This window comes from Melozone crissalis, unplaced genomic scaffold (assembly GCF_028551555.1).
Source record: "Melozone crissalis strain CALT ecotype California unplaced genomic scaffold, PUWL_Pcris_2 ptg000033l_1, whole genome shotgun sequence".
Lineage (NCBI taxonomy): Eukaryota > Metazoa > Chordata > Aves > Passeriformes > Passerellidae > Melozone > Melozone crissalis.
This window is the reverse complement of record NW_026535811.1, coordinates 5,708,530-5,726,707: the sequence shown is the minus strand read 5'-3', so window position 1 is coordinate 5,726,707 and position 18,178 is coordinate 5,708,530. Positions and strand designations below refer to the sequence as shown.

Below are 18,178 nucleotides of genomic sequence, written 5' to 3'. Positions count from 1 at the left end.
TTGGATATGCTTAATTGCAGCCTGCATTTTGCAGGGATATGTACAATTCTGACAGAATGACTAAAAGCATCTAGTGTTAGTCAGCCTGATCTGTGAATCACTTATCAGCAATATTCAGCCTACTTATTCCCCAGCAGCAGAAAAGGGAATCCCAAAGAAAGCTCAGTTTGACATACATATCAGTCACAGGTGGGCTCATTTAATTTTCCCCATCTCTCTCCACAGTATTGCATGCAGCAATATTTCCTCTCCAGAGCTAGAAAAGGGCTGGATGCAGCTTGTTATTGATGGCTGACAACATTTGCCCGGAGGGCTGGGAACCTCCTGCTGACCCTCTCCCTTCCTGCTTTGCACAAGCAAGTTCAGGGGTCAGTCCCTGCCAAGAAAAGGGCAGCAAATTTCAGAATGTAACTAAAATTTACTGCCCCTTGTACTGTCAGAGTGGCTGCAGGCCATGCAAGGCTGAGGAGCAAAGCCCTCTGGCCAGCAAGCTGAGTGGGAGGTGTACCCTGGTGGCAGCAGGGGTGGACCAGGACAGAAGAAAACATCCTGATTTGTGATTTGTCACACTAACCAGTGTCTCTCTTGTTCTCTTGTCTTCCCCAGGAACGAGTGGAATATCTCTTTCTCATAATTTTTACAGTGGAAGCATTTTTAAAAGTAATAGCATACGGACTTCTCTTTCACCCCAACGCTTACCTCCGCAATGGCTGGAATTTACTAGATTTTATAATTGTGGTAGTAGGGTGAGTACCAAATTTGTTTTTCAACACTGTCCACATGGGGATACTGGCAACCTTTGGGACCATGAGAGTGGGTCAATGCTTTGTTACACGTGGGTGATGTTAGACATTGCTGTCCATCCTGCTCCTCTGGCAAACACCCTTTTAATGTTTGCAAGACAGGGAAATGAAACTGCTCTTTGGGAGCTAGAGGTAAGAAGAGAAAGCAGTCCCAAGCTCTTAGATAAAGTCAGTTGCCTGAATGTGCTTAACTGCAAGAAAATGCATTTGTTTTTAAATCTGTATGAATTTTTAAAAATAATATATAGGTAATCCCTTAATTAAGATTAGGAGTTTGGTGACAGATGAATTCTGCCATCTTGTGAACTTTTGCTGATGTTTCTCATTCTGGAAGATGGAAGAAACATTTAAATCATAGATGTTCCTACTTACAAACAAAAATTAGCTCCTCATTTCAATTGCACTGCTCAGCTGGTAATTTCAACACTTTTGATTTTGACCTTTTTAATCTTTTAACTTCTTTAAAGACTAGTTTTACTATTGTAGATCAAATTACCACTTTGAGCTGCAACCTTTCTAATTCTCTTATTTCTTTCCATGTTTTTCAAGTTTGGCATTTAATTTATTTGAGTAAAAACAAAATAATGCATCTTTTGCTTTTTCTGCCTAAGAGCTAGAGATAAGCAAGGGGTTGAAATTGTGGTTGTTGAAGGGAAGAGGTGAAGGATAAACTACCTCTGAATACAAAGGGAACAAGTATTTCTTTGCCTGAATAATTTGTCCCATCCTCCCACCACTCCATTGTTAGAGAGTTTCATCACCCACAAATACCTGTAGTCTTTTCACCTCTTTCCCAAGGAAACCCTGCATCAACTCCTAGGGAAAACGTCAAAAGGGACACTCCTAGTAATCAAAACCCCCTCACAGCTTTTGCCCCACACCAATCCGCCTTCCTGATCATTTTTGTGCTGGCCCCAAAATATTTAATCAGCAAAGTGCTGCGTGCTTCCCAATGCCTCCCACTTCCCATCATCATGGATAAGAGTGGGTGGAAGGAGAATTCCCAGTGAGGGGGAGGGAGAGCAGGCTGAAGCCTATTCTTAGTCTCAAGACCTCTCAGATCCACGTGGGCATAAAGCTTCTCCTTACAGCAATGTCCATTGTGCTTCTCCTTTGTTCCTTCCTATGGACAGAGGATCCCTTAGCATGTCAATACCTGAAGACTGGAAAATCCCCACCCCCTCCTCTGGTATTGATGTCTAATTCCATCATTGGTTCTGCCTTTGAATGCCCTCAGGTATCTCACCTGTTTGGAAATTGCTGCCTAAGTGGAAGGCAGATTGAAGAACAAAACTCCTGTGAATGTGATTATTCCCTTTTCATTTTTATGAGAAAGAGGCATTTTAAAGAGAGGACACATTGCCTCCTCTTTTTCCTTTGGATGTGAGACAGCAGGACTCCAGAAATCACAGAGCAGCATTATATCTAGTTTAAGTACAGTCCTTTTCAATTTTCCTACGAGGGCAGTTAATCAGCAAGATGATATTCAGGCTGAAATTAATTCCCTTGCCAATGACACAAGCTGCAGCTCTCAGCTCCTCTATCTGCTTTTGCCTCCAGCAGCTCTTAGTCAGGAGATGGGGAAGAAAAAATGTAACTGGGGAAGGATTACATGAGTATAATAAACATGGCCAAGACCCCAAGGTCTCTGTTAAATAGCAACAATCTCAAGTGACAGATTCCACTTCAAGGCCAGATGGGTTCCTTTGATGTTTATCTGTTTAAACTCACTGGTACAGTACCACAGCCTAGGCTGGTGTGCTGATTTTCCTCTCCACAGCCCCTCTGCAAAATCTACTTGGTGATACCATCTCTTCCTCTCCTGCCCTGTCTTCTTTTCCTAGGGGCTCTCTGAAATCCCTCAGTGACACTATGTTTAAACTTCAGTGTATTTGAATATTTTTCCAGGAAGGAAGCCCCATGGAAAAGGTTTAAAATAAATTTGGAAAAGAGAGAGGAAAGAGGAAGAAAGCAACTACTGATAACATTTCCTTGTGGTGCCTTTCTCTGCCTTTTGATGGAGCTATTGGAGAAAGCTGTTATTTAAATAGTGGGGCAGAGAGATTTATTTGGTGTGTGGGGCAAAGGATGGCGTGACTGTGATAATTGCCATTTGTTTGCTCTGCCTTACCAATCATCTCTAATTTTCAAAGATGCTACAAAGCATTGGCTAGGTGGGAAGCACTTCTTCGAGTACTGTTGCAAGTTAAAGGAGGAAAAAAAAAAAGACAGATTTCAGATCTTTCAAATCCACCCATATTCAGTTCACCACAAATAACTTCAATAAATAAATAGCACATCTGGCTTCCTTTACCTTAACATGAACTAGTCAGTAGAGTAAGTGGAAAATGGACATGTGAATGAACAGATATAAATTTTAGAGGAGAGTCACAGTTGCTATGAAAAATGTTTATAACAATGTGCCTGTACAACTTTCCCCTGCCTTCTGAAGATAGATACCCTGGTATCCAAAGGGATTTTATAGTCAGTGATTCTAACAAGGCCATAGGAATATGCAACAGCAGCACAGGGAAGCACTGAACACAGTTGCTCTGTTTTCTGGTGAAAGGATACATGTTAGACTGTAGGCTTGAAGCAGCTTATCATTCTAGAAGTGTGGGAGACCTGTTTATTCATCAGCTATGTCTTGTAGAGTTTGAATCTGACTTCTCTTTAAATAGCCTCTGACCTTGCTATAGCAGCACTTTAAATACTGCTTTGAAGAATGTCTGTGTGAGGGTATCAATCAGAGGCTCTACCAACATTATTAATTAATAGTAGAAACCAGACCCCTAAGCCACTCAATGAGGCACAACCCACAAGCACTAATGGTTAGGCAAATTGTCTCCCACTTCCTTCATTTTTGCTGTTCCTCTTTATGAAAACACTAAAAGTTTCAGATATCACAGTGATGCCCCTCAATATTATGAAATTTCTCTTGAGAGAAGACCAGCTTGACAATATTGTGAGGGAAGAATATCTGTCTTTCCTGGCAGTGCTGTGGTTTGTCTGCCAAGCACAGTCATTCTCCAAGGATCTGTAGCTACTGCCAGAGAAAAAGGTGGTGTAATTTGAAAGGCAATGTTATAGTCTTACTTGGGAAGGGAAGCAGTGAAGACATTTGGACAAAATCTGAAGTCAGAGCAGACTGGAACCTGTGGTCTCAGTTTCTGTCTTACTGAAGACCTGTGGTGAGTTTCTAGAGGGAAGATCCAAACATTTTCACACTCACGAATCACAGGTGAACTGTAAAGCACTGTGAAAAAAACCTCTTTTTTTTATTCCTAAGAGGATTTTTCTTCAGCTATGTTTTTCTGCTGATTTTTTGCCTTAGAAATACCAAGGCCTCTGTTTTCTTTCTATATTTTGGAGGACCATGACAAGTTCTTTTTTCATGCTATAAAAATCACAGTGTACTCCCCACAGAGGAAGAGATGAAGAGCAGGTTACAGCCTTATCATGCTGCTGTTGGGGTCATCTAGCAAAGTGAAAACCCTTTTGATATATTAAATGTCAAAAGGGAAATAGAAAAATACAAGAAAAAAACTCCAGTGAAGCCAGCTTCTTACTTCACATGTAAATTTAAAAAAATCCAAACAAAGCAAGGAGCATATCCATACATGCATGTGATAAAAGTTTGGTTTTCTGCTCTTATAGTTCATGTCTGTCAGATGAATTTAATTAGGGTGTAGTCATGTCACAAATGAAATCCAGAAATTAAGGTGATGTTAATTGTGCTTCATCAGTGGAAAGTATGATACCCAAATGAAAATGGGGCATGGATTCACACTGGCAGAAAGTAATTAGGTAGAAGTAAGTAAGGTTGATATCTGGTTTTTGGAGGAGGGGAAGTTTAATGTTGAGATTTCCAGAGGCTACAAGAGATTAGCCCTCTTGCTTTTTATTGTGCCACCCAAAGTCTTATTTCTCTGTCACCCTATGCTTGGAGCATGCTAATTCATCTACTGATATAGAGCTGCACCTCACTCCACCATACCTACTGAAAACTTTCCCAAAATGTTTTCTTCAAAGAGCAGGATTTCCTCTATAAGATAGATGAGGCTCTGGCCTCATCTTTGGTATCAGTAGTTTAACATCTGTCCAGCTGTTTTAGTCTCAGAAAACAATTAGCTGATAAACCAAAGAGCATTAGGTACCTGTACATCATGGATGTCTGCCCATGCCTGATTGAGGGAGGTGCTGAGGACAAAGAAGAAAAATTTACAGGATATTCTATGAACTTGAAGAGTGGAGTAGAGATTCAGTAGGCCACACTGAGCCAGGCTAGACCCTAATACAGAAGGCAGAGTGAAATAAATGGGAGAAATAAGAAGTTGTAATGCATTAGGAAAAAGCAGGATTAGTACAGGCGAAATATAAAGCATGGAGTAAATGCATTAAAGCAGGATTAGCAGGAGTAATGCAATTCAAGTTTAAATGTAGGTTTTAAAATTAGGAGCAGCAGGAATTACTGCAAATTATTCCTGAAGTGCAAAAGCAGATGACTGTGGGTACTTCAAAAGAGCACATTTAGCATGCCAGTGCTGGAGCACAAAAAATAAGGCCGGCTGGCCTGCAGTGGAACTGCACTAGCCTGGGAAGGCAGGCTCTAGCTCCAGAGGAGTGAGCTGTCCTACTGGTTGTGTTTCTGCTCCTCCTGAACTAATTCAGGGCATTGCTTGGGCAGCAGAATTCTAGAGCAGTCTGGTTTGCTCACTGTACAAGTGGCAGCACAAACAGCCTCAGTGCCCAGTGCCAAGAGCTGCTCTTTGGGAAAACATGGGGACAGTGAAAATGGGGATCAGGAAAATGGACCCCCTGTTTTGCACAATTGCTGACTCAGAGCTCCTTGAGATTCCTAGTCTTGGAGCTGAAAAACAGTATTAGAAGCCTTTTTACAGTAAATTATTTTTCCTTTAGAGGATCCCAGGAGACTGGGTCTATTGTACAGGTATGTCACTCATCGCCTATTATGGGAATTCTGTGGACTAGAAAGATAGAAATGTTTGAATGTGAAACAGAGCACATTGCTAGAGCTTAATCAGTCACTTACTGAAAATGCCTTAGGCCAAATTTGACCTGCAGTGTTTCTATTATGAAGACCAGCAGATAATTGCAACTGTATAATTTGTGTACACAGCTTAAGAAATGCATACATTCCAATAACTCACATTCTTTGCATCAACCCTTGTTTGTCTCTGTGATGTCTGTAGTCAATGCAGTATTTCTCAGAGGCTCTGCTTTTTTCTTCTCTGTATCCTGCTTCTGCAACACCTACAAACTCAGCATCCAACCTCCTCACACACAGTTTTTCCCATGCTCGTTACCTAGTTGTTAAATCTTTCTGCAGTGCTTCAAGTTGATGCTTTGAATAGATCCAGTTAGGAGTTCCTCAGTCACAGCTGACAAGTTTTATAAGACTCTCAATATGCATTAAAAAAAAAAACAACCAAAAACCTTCTTAAGAAAGGAATTTCGCATTTGCGGTTCCCTAATCCATGTTTTTGTGTGGATTTAGTGCTGGGGGAATCTGTTGGTTTAGATGTTTCAGTAAATGGATCTTCATTTTAATATCCAGGGCAAGCTCCCTGTGTTTGTGACTCCCTCAGTAAGATTTATCTACAGGCTGCAGGCATTGGAGCTGCTTGTTAAGCCATCAGCCAGCTCAGTGTCTGCTTGACCCATGGTCTGGGGGCTCTCTGTGGAATGTGCCAGTCAGGATATGAATGAGATCCTCACAGGGGCACCACAGAGTGCAAAGTCTGTGAGAGAAACCATTGCTGTGTCCAGGCTCTCCATCTGGACTGGTTCTCTCATCTCAAGAAGTTAATTTCAAGTTGTCTGTGGTACCTCCATGGCACCCGACAGACCAAAGGGTCTCTGCCACTCCCAAGCAAGCCTTATTTACAGAGCTCCAAACATCCATTTAGGCTGGAACAGCTTTTAACCTCTACTGAATCTGGCTGGGCTCAAGCTGAGGATTTCAAGGCTGAAAGCAATATCATTAGCAAATTCATGAGGAGTCCGTTCTCCCCCAAATGTACTAATGTTTTACCAGAAAAATGGAAGCTGCTTCCTGAAAGCTAATTTATTAAATCAAGTTCTTATTAACAGATAGGGTGAGCCTTCAGGTTTTTTGCAGAAGAACATTGCCTTTTTCTTTCTTGCTCTGCCTTTTAAAATGCATTCTGAGTGAGACATCTTCTCCTTAAAGCATCTACTTCTATTAGCCAAGATAAAACATTAAGGCTGGTGTAATAAAACATTCTAATAATAAGACTACTACAGTTTTGAACTCTCCTTAGCCAGTGCATCTGGGGATTTACAAATGGATCCACAAGCACACAGTGTGAGCATGCACTCTAACTAAAAACTTGCCCCTTGAAGGGTCTTCAAGTTTAGACCAAGTTCCACCTGCAGTGCCATTGGTGAATCTTAATTCTTTGTAAAATGGGTGGCAGATAATTAATGATTGGCTTAATTAAGGGTGATGATTTTCTCCTCCAAGGTGGATTGTTGGTTAATAAAGACAGCAAAATGTTGGCAGCCCATAGCTGGCTGCAAGGAGCCATGGAGGAGCATGAAGGAGGAGCTTTTTGTCATGTTTATGTCTGCTCCAGAAACAAGTGTTTTGCAAATGGTATAGACACCCCCAATAGGCTGTTGCATATGGGAAGAGTCTGTCTCTCCTCCACCATATGGGAATGTCAGAGAGAGGTGTGACACCCTTCACAGGTCTGTGAGATAGCTTGGGTGAGATGATGGTGATGATCTCTGTTCCTGTTTAGCCCAAGCCTTGCTGCCTGCCTACAGATTGTTTCCTCTTTCTTTTTGCAGGCTTTTTAGTGCAATTTTAGAACAAGCAACCAAAGCAGATGGGGGGAATTCAATAGGAGGAAAAGGTGCCGGATTCGATGTTAAAGCACTGCGGGCTTTCCGAGTATTACGTCCACTACGGCTGGTGTCTGGAGTTCCCAGTAAGTAATACCACTGTTTTCTTCTCAGCTGTGTCTGTGGTGTGACATGCAGCAGGGGTAATTTTTGTAACAGTTTTGGAGACAGAGCATGATACAGATTATTTTGGGTGTGTGGGGGAAGACTTTTTTCAAATGTACGTATTTGTGATAAGCGTGACATTAATCAAAGGATGACCAAAGCAGAGCTGAAAATCAATGGAAGACTCATGGTATGTCAAGTCTTATTGTGCAGCCTTTTTAAATAATGAAAGGGGAAGATCCAGGGAGTTTGTGATGTCAAGCATGAAATCTTTTAAATGGTGAAGTTTGGTATTATAAATTCTTGACTTTGATGGAAATTCTGCATGGTCATGTGTGTTGCTTTTGGAGGGAAAGGAACTTTTTCATTAAAATTGAATTTTCTTCTTTGTATGTGATGTTCAGATCAAGAGAACTGGGAACAGTTTAGAAGCAACAGAATATAGGACAATGACATGCTACCTTCTCTGTTAGTCTGATTTGCTTAAATTATTTGTAATGCCTCTGAGAAAGTCCTCAAGCAGCCTTTGATAGTCTTTCATCCCTTTTCTTGTTTGCAATGAAGCTATGAGTAACTAAGACTGGGAGTTCCATTGTGGAGGTGGAATATGGACACGACAATGTGGGAAAATTATATCATTTGGCTTTAGAGTTTGTTATGGATGGGACCTGTTTACCTTATGGAGAGAGGTGGTTGAAAACTGTCATTGGTTTCCACGATTATAGCAAAGAGAGATGTAGTGAGCAGAAAATGAGTTAATCTTCTCCAGAATAGCTGTAGGAAGCACTTTGTTTATTTTTATTTGAGCATCTTGTTAGACTGGTATCTTAAAGTACTTCTAACCTTAGTCATGCAAAAACCTTGAGTTGAGTTGCCATAAACTCTGTGGTATCAGTTGTACTGATACAGACTGAGCTTGGCTGTGTGCTCGGTGCTCTTGGAGGGCTTGAGGAAGCTGAGGGAACCAAGCCTGACACAGTTCATGTCCAATCTCAATCCCAGCATAGACTAACAGTCCATTTGTGAGTTTTCTCATCAAGGAGTATTTAATTTGTACCAGAACAGAGCCAGGGAGCCTGGTGCAGACTAACAAACACTTGGTCTAGACAATAAAATGCAGTGTGAAGAAGCAAACCATCAACTTCATCTGACAAGATATCCTCTATTAATCTTTGTGACTCTGACTAGGGACATATTTGCTAAACCAGACTTCTTGAGGGCCAGCATGGCTTTAAAAAGCCTACTGAGATCTGTAGCTAATGCATCCTCAATCTTGACTGGGCATTTTTTAATTGTACAAATGCCTGTTGGTTAGCCTAGAATAGATGTTATCGCATCCATATGTATTAGAGCATAACTTTTCTCATGAGGCCTTTTAGATAAGATTGCCTAAGCTAACCATAAATAGCACATTACAGGATTACATTCTTACATAAGTTTAGTGCAGAGGTTTAGAAGTCAAGTCTCAGGTCCCATCCAAGTTCGGTCCCTGAGGCATCATAAACACCAGTGGGTGAGTTACCAACATTGCACTTGCAGTGTTTTGCCATTTATAAAGATATGCTTTTTTGCTTCCTTGCCCTTCCAAAATGCAGAAGGCTTTCCCCCTGTAAGGAAAAAAGCCAGCACAGATTTGTCCTAAAATTGCACGAATGTAACATACGCTGAAACTCCTTCTCACTTAACAGACTCTGTATGGAAGCAGCAGCTCTTTAGTAAGAGGGAATGCTCTGGGTCACTGGCAGCTGCCTTCTGCATGGAAATTCCAACATCTGCTGCTTGGCTTGAGGTCCAGATCTAACTACTACTATTTGGAAAAAAAGTGTGTAAAGCACAATGATTCCTATAAAACAAATTTTTGAAAACACGTGGTGAATTTTTGCATTCAAATCTTATACTCGTTAGAATTGGTCTTGGGAAATAGCTTGTCTGAGGTGGAGAGGTTGGCTTGCAGCATGGAATAATTTTTTCTGAGTCACAAGGAGTTTACGGGGATTTTTTTTGTCTCTGGCTCAATCCATAGGAAATAATCCAATTTAAGAGGGACATGTTTTGTATTCAGGTTCATGCATTTAAAGACCTGTCTCAGCATATAGAAAGTTTCCAATAAGTTTGGTTTGCAGTGGGGGAAAGACATATTAATTTCCCTCTGAAGTAAATCACTGGTGTCTGCATTTTGCAGATTGAGAGCTGGAAACAAAAGTTCAAGATTTAACACTTCTAAAAGTGGCTTCTAATTATTTATGTCTCCTATTGGCTATCAGTACTAGATTTAGGTCAACACAACAATCCAACAGCTTCAGAGAGATAGGATATATCTATCTAATATAGGATATTAAGTGTTGACAGTCCCTTTTCCCAAGTTCCATGCATGCTTAATTCCTGGACTTGGCTGTCTCTTGCCAGTGAATATCTCAACCAAGAAATGGGGGCCTGTCCGTGCAGTAAGTGGTTCATGTGCAAGCAAAGCTGGCTCATCCATGGACAGACAAACAAAAAGGTACCTTTGACAATCTTTGTTAGGATCAAACTGTCCAAGGCCCCAGATTACGTTAGCGCCTCCTAAAATCAAAAGGGTTTGAGATCATGAGTTCAACAAAGCCTGAAGACTACATCTGGATGATGGTTGTGGGCACATCAAAATTTCATAATTTTTAAGAGAACAGATGACACTTTTATGCTTTGTGGTTATGTGGACATTCACAAGACCACTTGTCATAAGGAAGAAAACAAGACATTTTGTTCAAAAGATAGGACAGACGTTTTTTATCCATGTTACAGAAAATAACTGTGCCATCACAGGAGAAGCCTTCAAAGGAACTGAATTCAAAGTGTTTGGGTTCCCAGTATAACTTAAAAAAAATAGTGTTAAGTATTTACACATTTCCAAGAAACTCCACAGGGATCAAGATACTTCCCACAGCTGTCATCCCACTGCTGGCCATTGCTTTGTGTACAGAATAGAGTTTGAGCTAATTAAGAAAACTTTTTTTTTCCCTACAACTTTTTTTTAAGTCTTACTGCCTCTGGAAAAATGGTCCACACTGGGTCCTTCTAGCCTGGAATTAGTATGCAGATGAATGGTGATTATTTTGCAAAGCACACGGATTATTTTGGTTTCATTGTAGTAAAGTCACTTTTGAAAATGGGATCTAAGAACTCGATATCGTTGATACACATGCCAGATTTCACTGTTCAACTCTTCTGTTACTGCCATATTAACACAGTTCTTGCAGTTCACACTTTAGCAGTAAAGTTCTTTCAGCAACCAAAATAGAGTACCAAAGCAGTCTCCTTGTAAGGAAAACTTCACACGTGCTTTAGAGCACCTGTCTTGATGTGGGGCTTTAAGATCAATAGAGTGGTTAGAGAAAGGAGAGAGAAGAAGAAAAACAATTCCCTTGATGGACATAAGTAGACAAGTGCAAAATCAGCATGTCTACCGAAACTTAATCACTTTAGTGTCTTGGAAACTTACCCAGTATCTCCTTTGGCAGGAGTGTAAAGTATTGTAAAGCTTTCTAGGGACAGAATCTAGTCAGCCCTTTTGTGCTATGAGTTTTCTGTTGATTACTCTTCTCTCTTGGTTTTATGTTATTACATATTTTAAAACCTGTTTTAAACATTCTATGCTTCAGGAGGGCAAAAAGAAACATCCAATTGGGCAATGAAGAAGCATGATCCAATTAAAGAGGAAAATCACTCCTGACTATTGGAAAGGGCAATAAGTTACTCCTACACATGCTAGCTCATGCCCTTTTAATTTATAAAATTCCATTTCTATCACCTTTATTCATGCTGCTCAATTATACCACCTCATACATTCTGTTCATTCTCTTTATGTTGTACTTCGTCTTAATGTAATTGCATTTTTGCCACTGGTTATTGCCTATCTGATATTTGCCAGACTTAATTGATAAGCTCTCCTAGACAATTTGGAACTCATATGATTTTTGAGTAGCTGCTGTGCTCCATATTTGTGTTTTGAACAAGATCCTCTGCTGACAACACAGATTTATGTGGGCAGAAGACCCTGCTACTCTTAATAAAGCTAGAGAGGAAACTTGACTGTTCCACTGGAACAAAAACTTGCCATGATGTGTCTCTTTTTTTTTTTTTTTTTTAAACCACAGAAAGCTAAGCTTGTGATGTGTTCAAGCTTTACTGGAGTCTTGTAGCAGGAGAGTTACTCAAAGGCAGTGTAGGTACCTCTCTAGCACCAGTGCTTACACGGTCTGCTGGAGATGCAGCAATTGTATAACAGGGAAAGAGAGGGATGAGCAAAAGGACCTAAGCCAAACCCTCCCCATGACAATGCAATGTCATTCTGTTAGTGACACAGCAGCATGTAACTGGCAGAGTACATTTTTGAATTGAATAAGACAAGAATTTTCATGTGTGAATGCCTAGAGATGACTACTTTTATGTGTATTTAAATAATTAAGTAGAACACATACTTTTTCAAAATGATGCTTATATTTCAGTCCATGGTTACTCTGAGTTTATGAGAAAATTGGGCACATTCAGACAAGGTGGATGAAAAATTTAGACATTTTTAGATTTTGGTCTGTCTCATTGCAATTACTAACCTGCCCTGAAATGCTCTATTAAAATCTACAATGCTTTCTCAGTCTCAGCAGTGTTTTCTACCCCATATTTATTGCAGAGTTTTCTCATTGCCACAGAGAGAAATTCTCTTATCCCAAAGTCTCTAGCATATATAAAAGTATTTCTTTGAGGTTTGCAACAGGTAGGAAAGTATTCTACCGTTCCTTGCAATGTCCTGGTAGATCTGAGCCATCCAGGTCTATAATGCCACTTTCACCACATATGGCAATGAAGATGAGAAGTAAAATACACCGTGAGGGTTCTATGGGGAGAGGAAAGGTTTTGCTCATTTGAGAGATGCTGGATTGGCAAAGTCACCCAGTTGTCTTTATTGTTAATTTGCTATATTATTGCATGTAGATGAAGCAAGGAAATCACAGGTGTGATAGGACTGGATTTTTTCCTGTCTAGGTGTTTTTGTGTATGGGACTGCCTAAATATGTGTGTGTGCTAAATCACTATCAGATTTTTGTGGAGAAGTAAGAGCAAAAGCTTTCAAATACTTACAAGATATTGAGGTTATAGTCTGTATTTTCCAATGGTGACTGTTCCTAACACTAAGACTGGCAATATTTTTTCTCCCCTTTTTCAAGGGATATGTTCTAATCTAATAATTTGAAATCACAGGGGAATTCTGTCTGTATGGGCTCATAATTCAGTGATACCTCCCCCTGAAAGAAAAATATGGAGGGACATTTGTAGCAAAATACAGAGTAGCTTACAGAGTTTAAGATAGCAGAGGCATTTCAGAACCACCATGGTAATCTTTCTAATGTAAGAAACTGCTCTATCTCATCTTTAATTCCAGGACTTTGAATGATTTATAGTAAAATGGGCGTTTGGTGCTTGTTGCCCATAAGAAGAAGAGCTCTTGATGCTGTGAGCTAGAAACTGATACTATAGCACAGACTTTGTCTTCCGCTACACCTGATTTAGAGGGAGTGTACTTAACTGGGGGGAACAGCTTCAACATTTTCTATCTTGCATAATCCTTGTACACCTGAATTATCCTAGAAGCCAAATTGAACTTGTTTATAGTTGAAACATCCGCAGAGCCTCTTTGCTTGGTGTGTGTAGAAGGCTGGGCCAGTTAGGAAGGATCAAGCACCATGCAGAGGGCCCAGCCCCTGCTGCAGGCACTCTGCCTCTGGAGCCTTCCATTCTGCCTGGGCTATGTAAAGCAGGGAGATCAAAATGGGGATGCTTAACCACCCTCAAATATTCTTTCCCAGGGAAAATACACTATTCTTATCTGTAGCATGATTCCAACTGGGGTTTGCCAACCACTTTGATGGAGGGTGACAACAGGACCTAGAGTAGCCCTAGATGTTGTCAGCTCTCTCTCTCTGTATCTAAATGTGCAGTGGTGGCATTCATCCTATTCCATCCCAGACTCTTGATTGTGTGGCCTGGGATTGCCCTCCTCCTTCCCAGCCACTGAGACAGCGCACTAAACCCATTGCAATTATTCCATTTTGCAGCTGTTGAAACAAAGCACGTCCAATGCAATTATCTGGTTTGCATTCAGGATTCTTTTTTTTTTCCAGTGCCCAATCAAACTTTTCAACTGTAATTTCTCATTATTTTCTATTCTGTGAGAGAAAATTAACACCATGACATAGAGTTGAGGAAATAATGTAATTGAGGTAACAAACACAGAGAATTCAAGGAACCCAAAATGGCATCTCTTTTGATAACTCTGTGGTTTTGGAATATGGCAAAGAAATGTTGAGCCATTGACTGTTTCTATATGTTGAATAGCAGGCATTAAGTATTAAGGAAATGCTAACTGGTGTAAGGAAGTTCACTTTTAAAATTGATTTTTAACATGTGTATGCTTTTGGAATGGACTTTTAAAATGTATATGCTTCTAGCAATGTACAGTTGACAGGTGTGTCTTGCATGTGATTTGCATTTATTCACTGTCACTGGGGGAGCAAGGGACTTAAATCTGCCCTCCTGAGGTTATGCTATGGCCCACACACCAGGGCAGGATTGTGGCTTGCCTTCAGTGGGAGGACATAGGAGAAGTGGCCTGATCAGAGCTCCCCAAGTGTGAAAGGTCTGTGTTTGGGAAATAAAGAATACAGTAAGATGTATAAGGAGGAAATCCTTATTACGATCCTTACTTAACAGTTTACTGCTACCAAACCTACAAGATAAAGGTCCTTGACAACACAGGGAATTACGTCATATGCATTTAGGCAAAATTTGACTTCCAAATATTAGTTCTGCCTTATATTTTGCTGTTGTTACTTTAAATAATGTCAGTTTTTGCCAAAAAATCTTCCTTTTCTCTTGAGGTCCAGAAGCTGTAGCTTCTCAGGCAGATCCTTGAAGTTCCCCTTCATTCTTGAGCAAGACTTCTTAACCCTCTGTGCCACCTCTCCAGCACATACAGAACCATGAGAGGACAAGTTGTACCACCTTTCCCATGTCCTTGCCTCGCTGTTTTTAATCTCAAGTGGCCAATTTGTTTTGCTTTCATTACAAATGGGGAGGGAGTGGATTAGAAAGGATAGAACAGTCTGAACTAAATGTCCTCATTAGGCTTGTTTCTTCATGGTTAACTGCAAGCTCTACACATGCTTGCAAGTCCCTTGTTTACTTAGGTCACTGTTACTCAAGGGAGTAATTTGATTCCAGCCTAGCATCTCCCTTAGGTAAGGATCATCCCTGTGAGTAGGAATTACACAACCAGGAATCAAAGCTTGCTTCCCTGAGAGGTACAGCCTGCAAAATTATGTAATTTATGGCAGAAGAAGCTAAGTCTGTGTAGCAGTAGCAAAGAGGGGTTCATCTTGCTAAGGATGATTACTCACAGGGGCACATTGTGGCTTCATAAAGATTTCTCTCATATTTAAGGAATGCCAATGAAAGCAGGGAAATATTTATTTGATCTTGTCTATGCAGCTCTTTTAAAAATAACACTGACTACAAATCTACCCAATAACTGCCTCAGCTTTTATCCTACGAGTTACTGTGCATGCTGGTATGATTATTCAGCATGTCTTCACAACAGAAAAAATCCCAATATCATAATACGGGACCACATCAGGGTGTAGGCAGCCCCTTCCAAAAGAAGAAAACAAACTGCATGCTGACATCAAAGAACAGACAAGGAGATAGTAAAAAATCTCTCTTGGCTTAGTAAGAGAACTTCCAGAAGGGCTCTGGATGGATCAGACATTTCTAGTACCTTTTTTGCATTCTTCAAGCAATGCCCAGAGTTATTCAGATTGGGTGTAGGGCACAGGTCTGAAAGGGAGGCCATGTCACTAAGATGCTTGTCCTGAAGCATCTAAAAATCTAAGAATGCCATCTGCTGTCTCCTCAGAACAGCTTGCATTGTATTGCATTGTACAGGTTGTAGCTAACTGGTACAAACGGGAACACGTTGGGTTCCCAGTTGCTCACTTGTAATTTCTGGCTGCTGCCCTCACCACATTGGGGAGGGAAGATTTGGCTGTTCCACATCAAAGTAGGAAGGGCATGATCTGCTTTGGGTGTTTCTTATGTTCTTTCCCAGGTGGTTCCTCTACTGTATCTGGTGTTGTCCCAAGCTTACAACAAATGTCATTACATACTTTGATTTCAGTTGGCTGAGTTTTGCATTGCTTATTAATTTAAGATCTTGTAAGCAATGATTTGATGTCCTTTGCTCATTTTCTCTAGTTACTCTGTCTGTTAATGTGTTGCTGCCCTGTTGCTGATGGGACTTTTTAGCTTTCTCTTTGTCATTCTGTCCCAAGGATGTGACTGGCACACACCCACTGGGTAGCAGTCTACTCAAAAGTGGGACACAGGAGAGTTCATAGGTTTTGCTCAGGACACAAGATGGTACATGGATGTTCCATGACTCTGGGCATCAATTGAATTACTTCTGTCTGTCCAAGCCTTCAAAAAGCCTTGTTGGATGCCTGTGGTCCTTGTTGTGATTTTCACAGAGCATTATTAAAATATCAGCAAAGCACACAGCAGCAGACCAGTCAGATAGTGCTCTCAACCAGTGAATGCATTTTAAGCCTGCCAATATTTTTTTTCAGTGATAGTCTGAATTTATAATAATGTTGCATCTTGTTCAAGTGCTATAGTAGGGAAAAAAAACAACAAAAAAACCCACCAAATAATGAATTGGCAGGCAGAGATGAGGGAATAATATTTTTAAGTTTCAATGTCTACACAAATCTATAGGAGAACCTCCCTCTTCTCTTTAATGTAGATTTCTCTGAAATTAGGTGCTGCCTTCATTGTGTCTGCTTGCTATTGCCGTGCTAGATGAGAGCACAAGCATGTTGGCTGGTATGAACAACTAATAAACTTCTCAGAGCTTAAGATGTTCACTGGTGGAACAAATTTGCTGTTCTGATCATGGTAAAGTATGGAAATGAGAGCCCACCTAATCTGCCCAGTCTTTTAACTTTTTATCTAAGTTTTCCTTGTGCCAAGGAAAAGGGAAGGAGATCAGACATCTTTCTTAATCTCCCTTTTTTCCAGAAGCAAATCCAATTCCTGTTTAACACATGTAACAATAACTTATCCCATATGTGTTTTGCCCTTTTTTGCAACTATTTTTTATGAGTTGAGTAGCTATGCCTTTTATTTTTCAGTTTTCGATTATCTTCTGCTGGTTTGCCCTGCCACATCAATCACAATTCAGAAAACATCTGCTAACCCTCTGCAAAGAATCTTTTTTTCAATTTCTGTACTGCTAAAGCTGCTCAACAGTTTTACATCAGAAGCATTTTTGACAGAACGTAGCTCACGGGATAAAAGAAATAGAAGAAATTACAAAAACTCTATTTTTGTCACTTCTTTCCATAGGCCTTACTAAGTGTTGTTTTCTTTAGCAGTGGAAATGGCTATAGAAATTCAATTTTTTTACAGGATTACAAAACATCCTCTCTAAACTTTCTTCATGCATCTCATCTTTCAACCACACCCCCTCCTTGCAGAGGGCTGAGGCAGTGGTGTGAGAACTGGGGCATATCAAATGCTATACATCTTAGAAGTATAATCTCTTAGGGCTGGTTATTTTCTATTATTGCTCACACATTAAGCTAGCAGCCTGTCTGACATTTCTCTCTTTTTTTTTTTTTTTTTTTTTGCATTGGTTGTTGGATTTGGTGATTGGTTGGGGTTTTTTTCCCTGCAATAAGTTGTTCAGGACTTTTCTGCAATTGGAAGTTTCTTGAAGGTTGTTGTTGTTGTACATTGGCTTTTACTTGTACTGAAAATTACCAACGGATAAAGTTCCTTTTAATCAGGCTTGATGACTTGATCAAAAGTCAAATCGATGCATCCAGGTATGAATAAACACAGGCTTTACAAAGACCTGTTCTAAATCTAGCAGTTTTGGTTTTTAAGATGAACAGCACCCAATGAAAGAATTTAGCATTGAGTCTCACCCTTCTCTTCACAATATAGCTGAAAATTTAAACTCAAGTCTTTAGCCCACCTATTGCTTCTCATATTCCAGTGCTGAGATTATTTCACTTTAAAAAATTTACTTTGGAGGAAGTCAGATTACTCTCAGATTTATATTTGTAGATTTCTGTATCTGTTAAGAATTTTATTTAGCTGATCACATTGCAGCAGGAGAGCCTTATGATTCCCCCTTGACAGCTTATCATATGGAAAAGGAAACTTAAAAAAATAAATGTTTAATTCCAGTGCATTCTAGCAGCACACAATCTGTACAAAAAGCCTTTGAACTGTGCAAGTTGTAGAGGGAGTTGCAAAGAAAGCAAACACCAATAAAGAACCATCCT

The 18,178-nt window shown here is 40.2% G+C and overlaps 1 protein-coding gene across 1 annotated transcript in view; it reads left to right on the top strand.

Moving 5' to 3' along the window:
- The window catches only part of CACNA1C (calcium voltage-gated channel subunit alpha1 C), a 408,531-nt gene that overhangs the window by 218,529 nt on the left and 171,824 nt on the right, over positions 1–18,178 (top strand). Inside the window, exons 4-5 of the mRNA XM_054281854.1 lie at positions 607–746; positions 7,641–7,780. Coding sequence (XP_054137829.1) covers positions 607–746; positions 7,641–7,780 — 280 coding nt within the window. The remainder of the gene's footprint in view (positions 1–606; positions 747–7,640; positions 7,781–18,178) is intronic.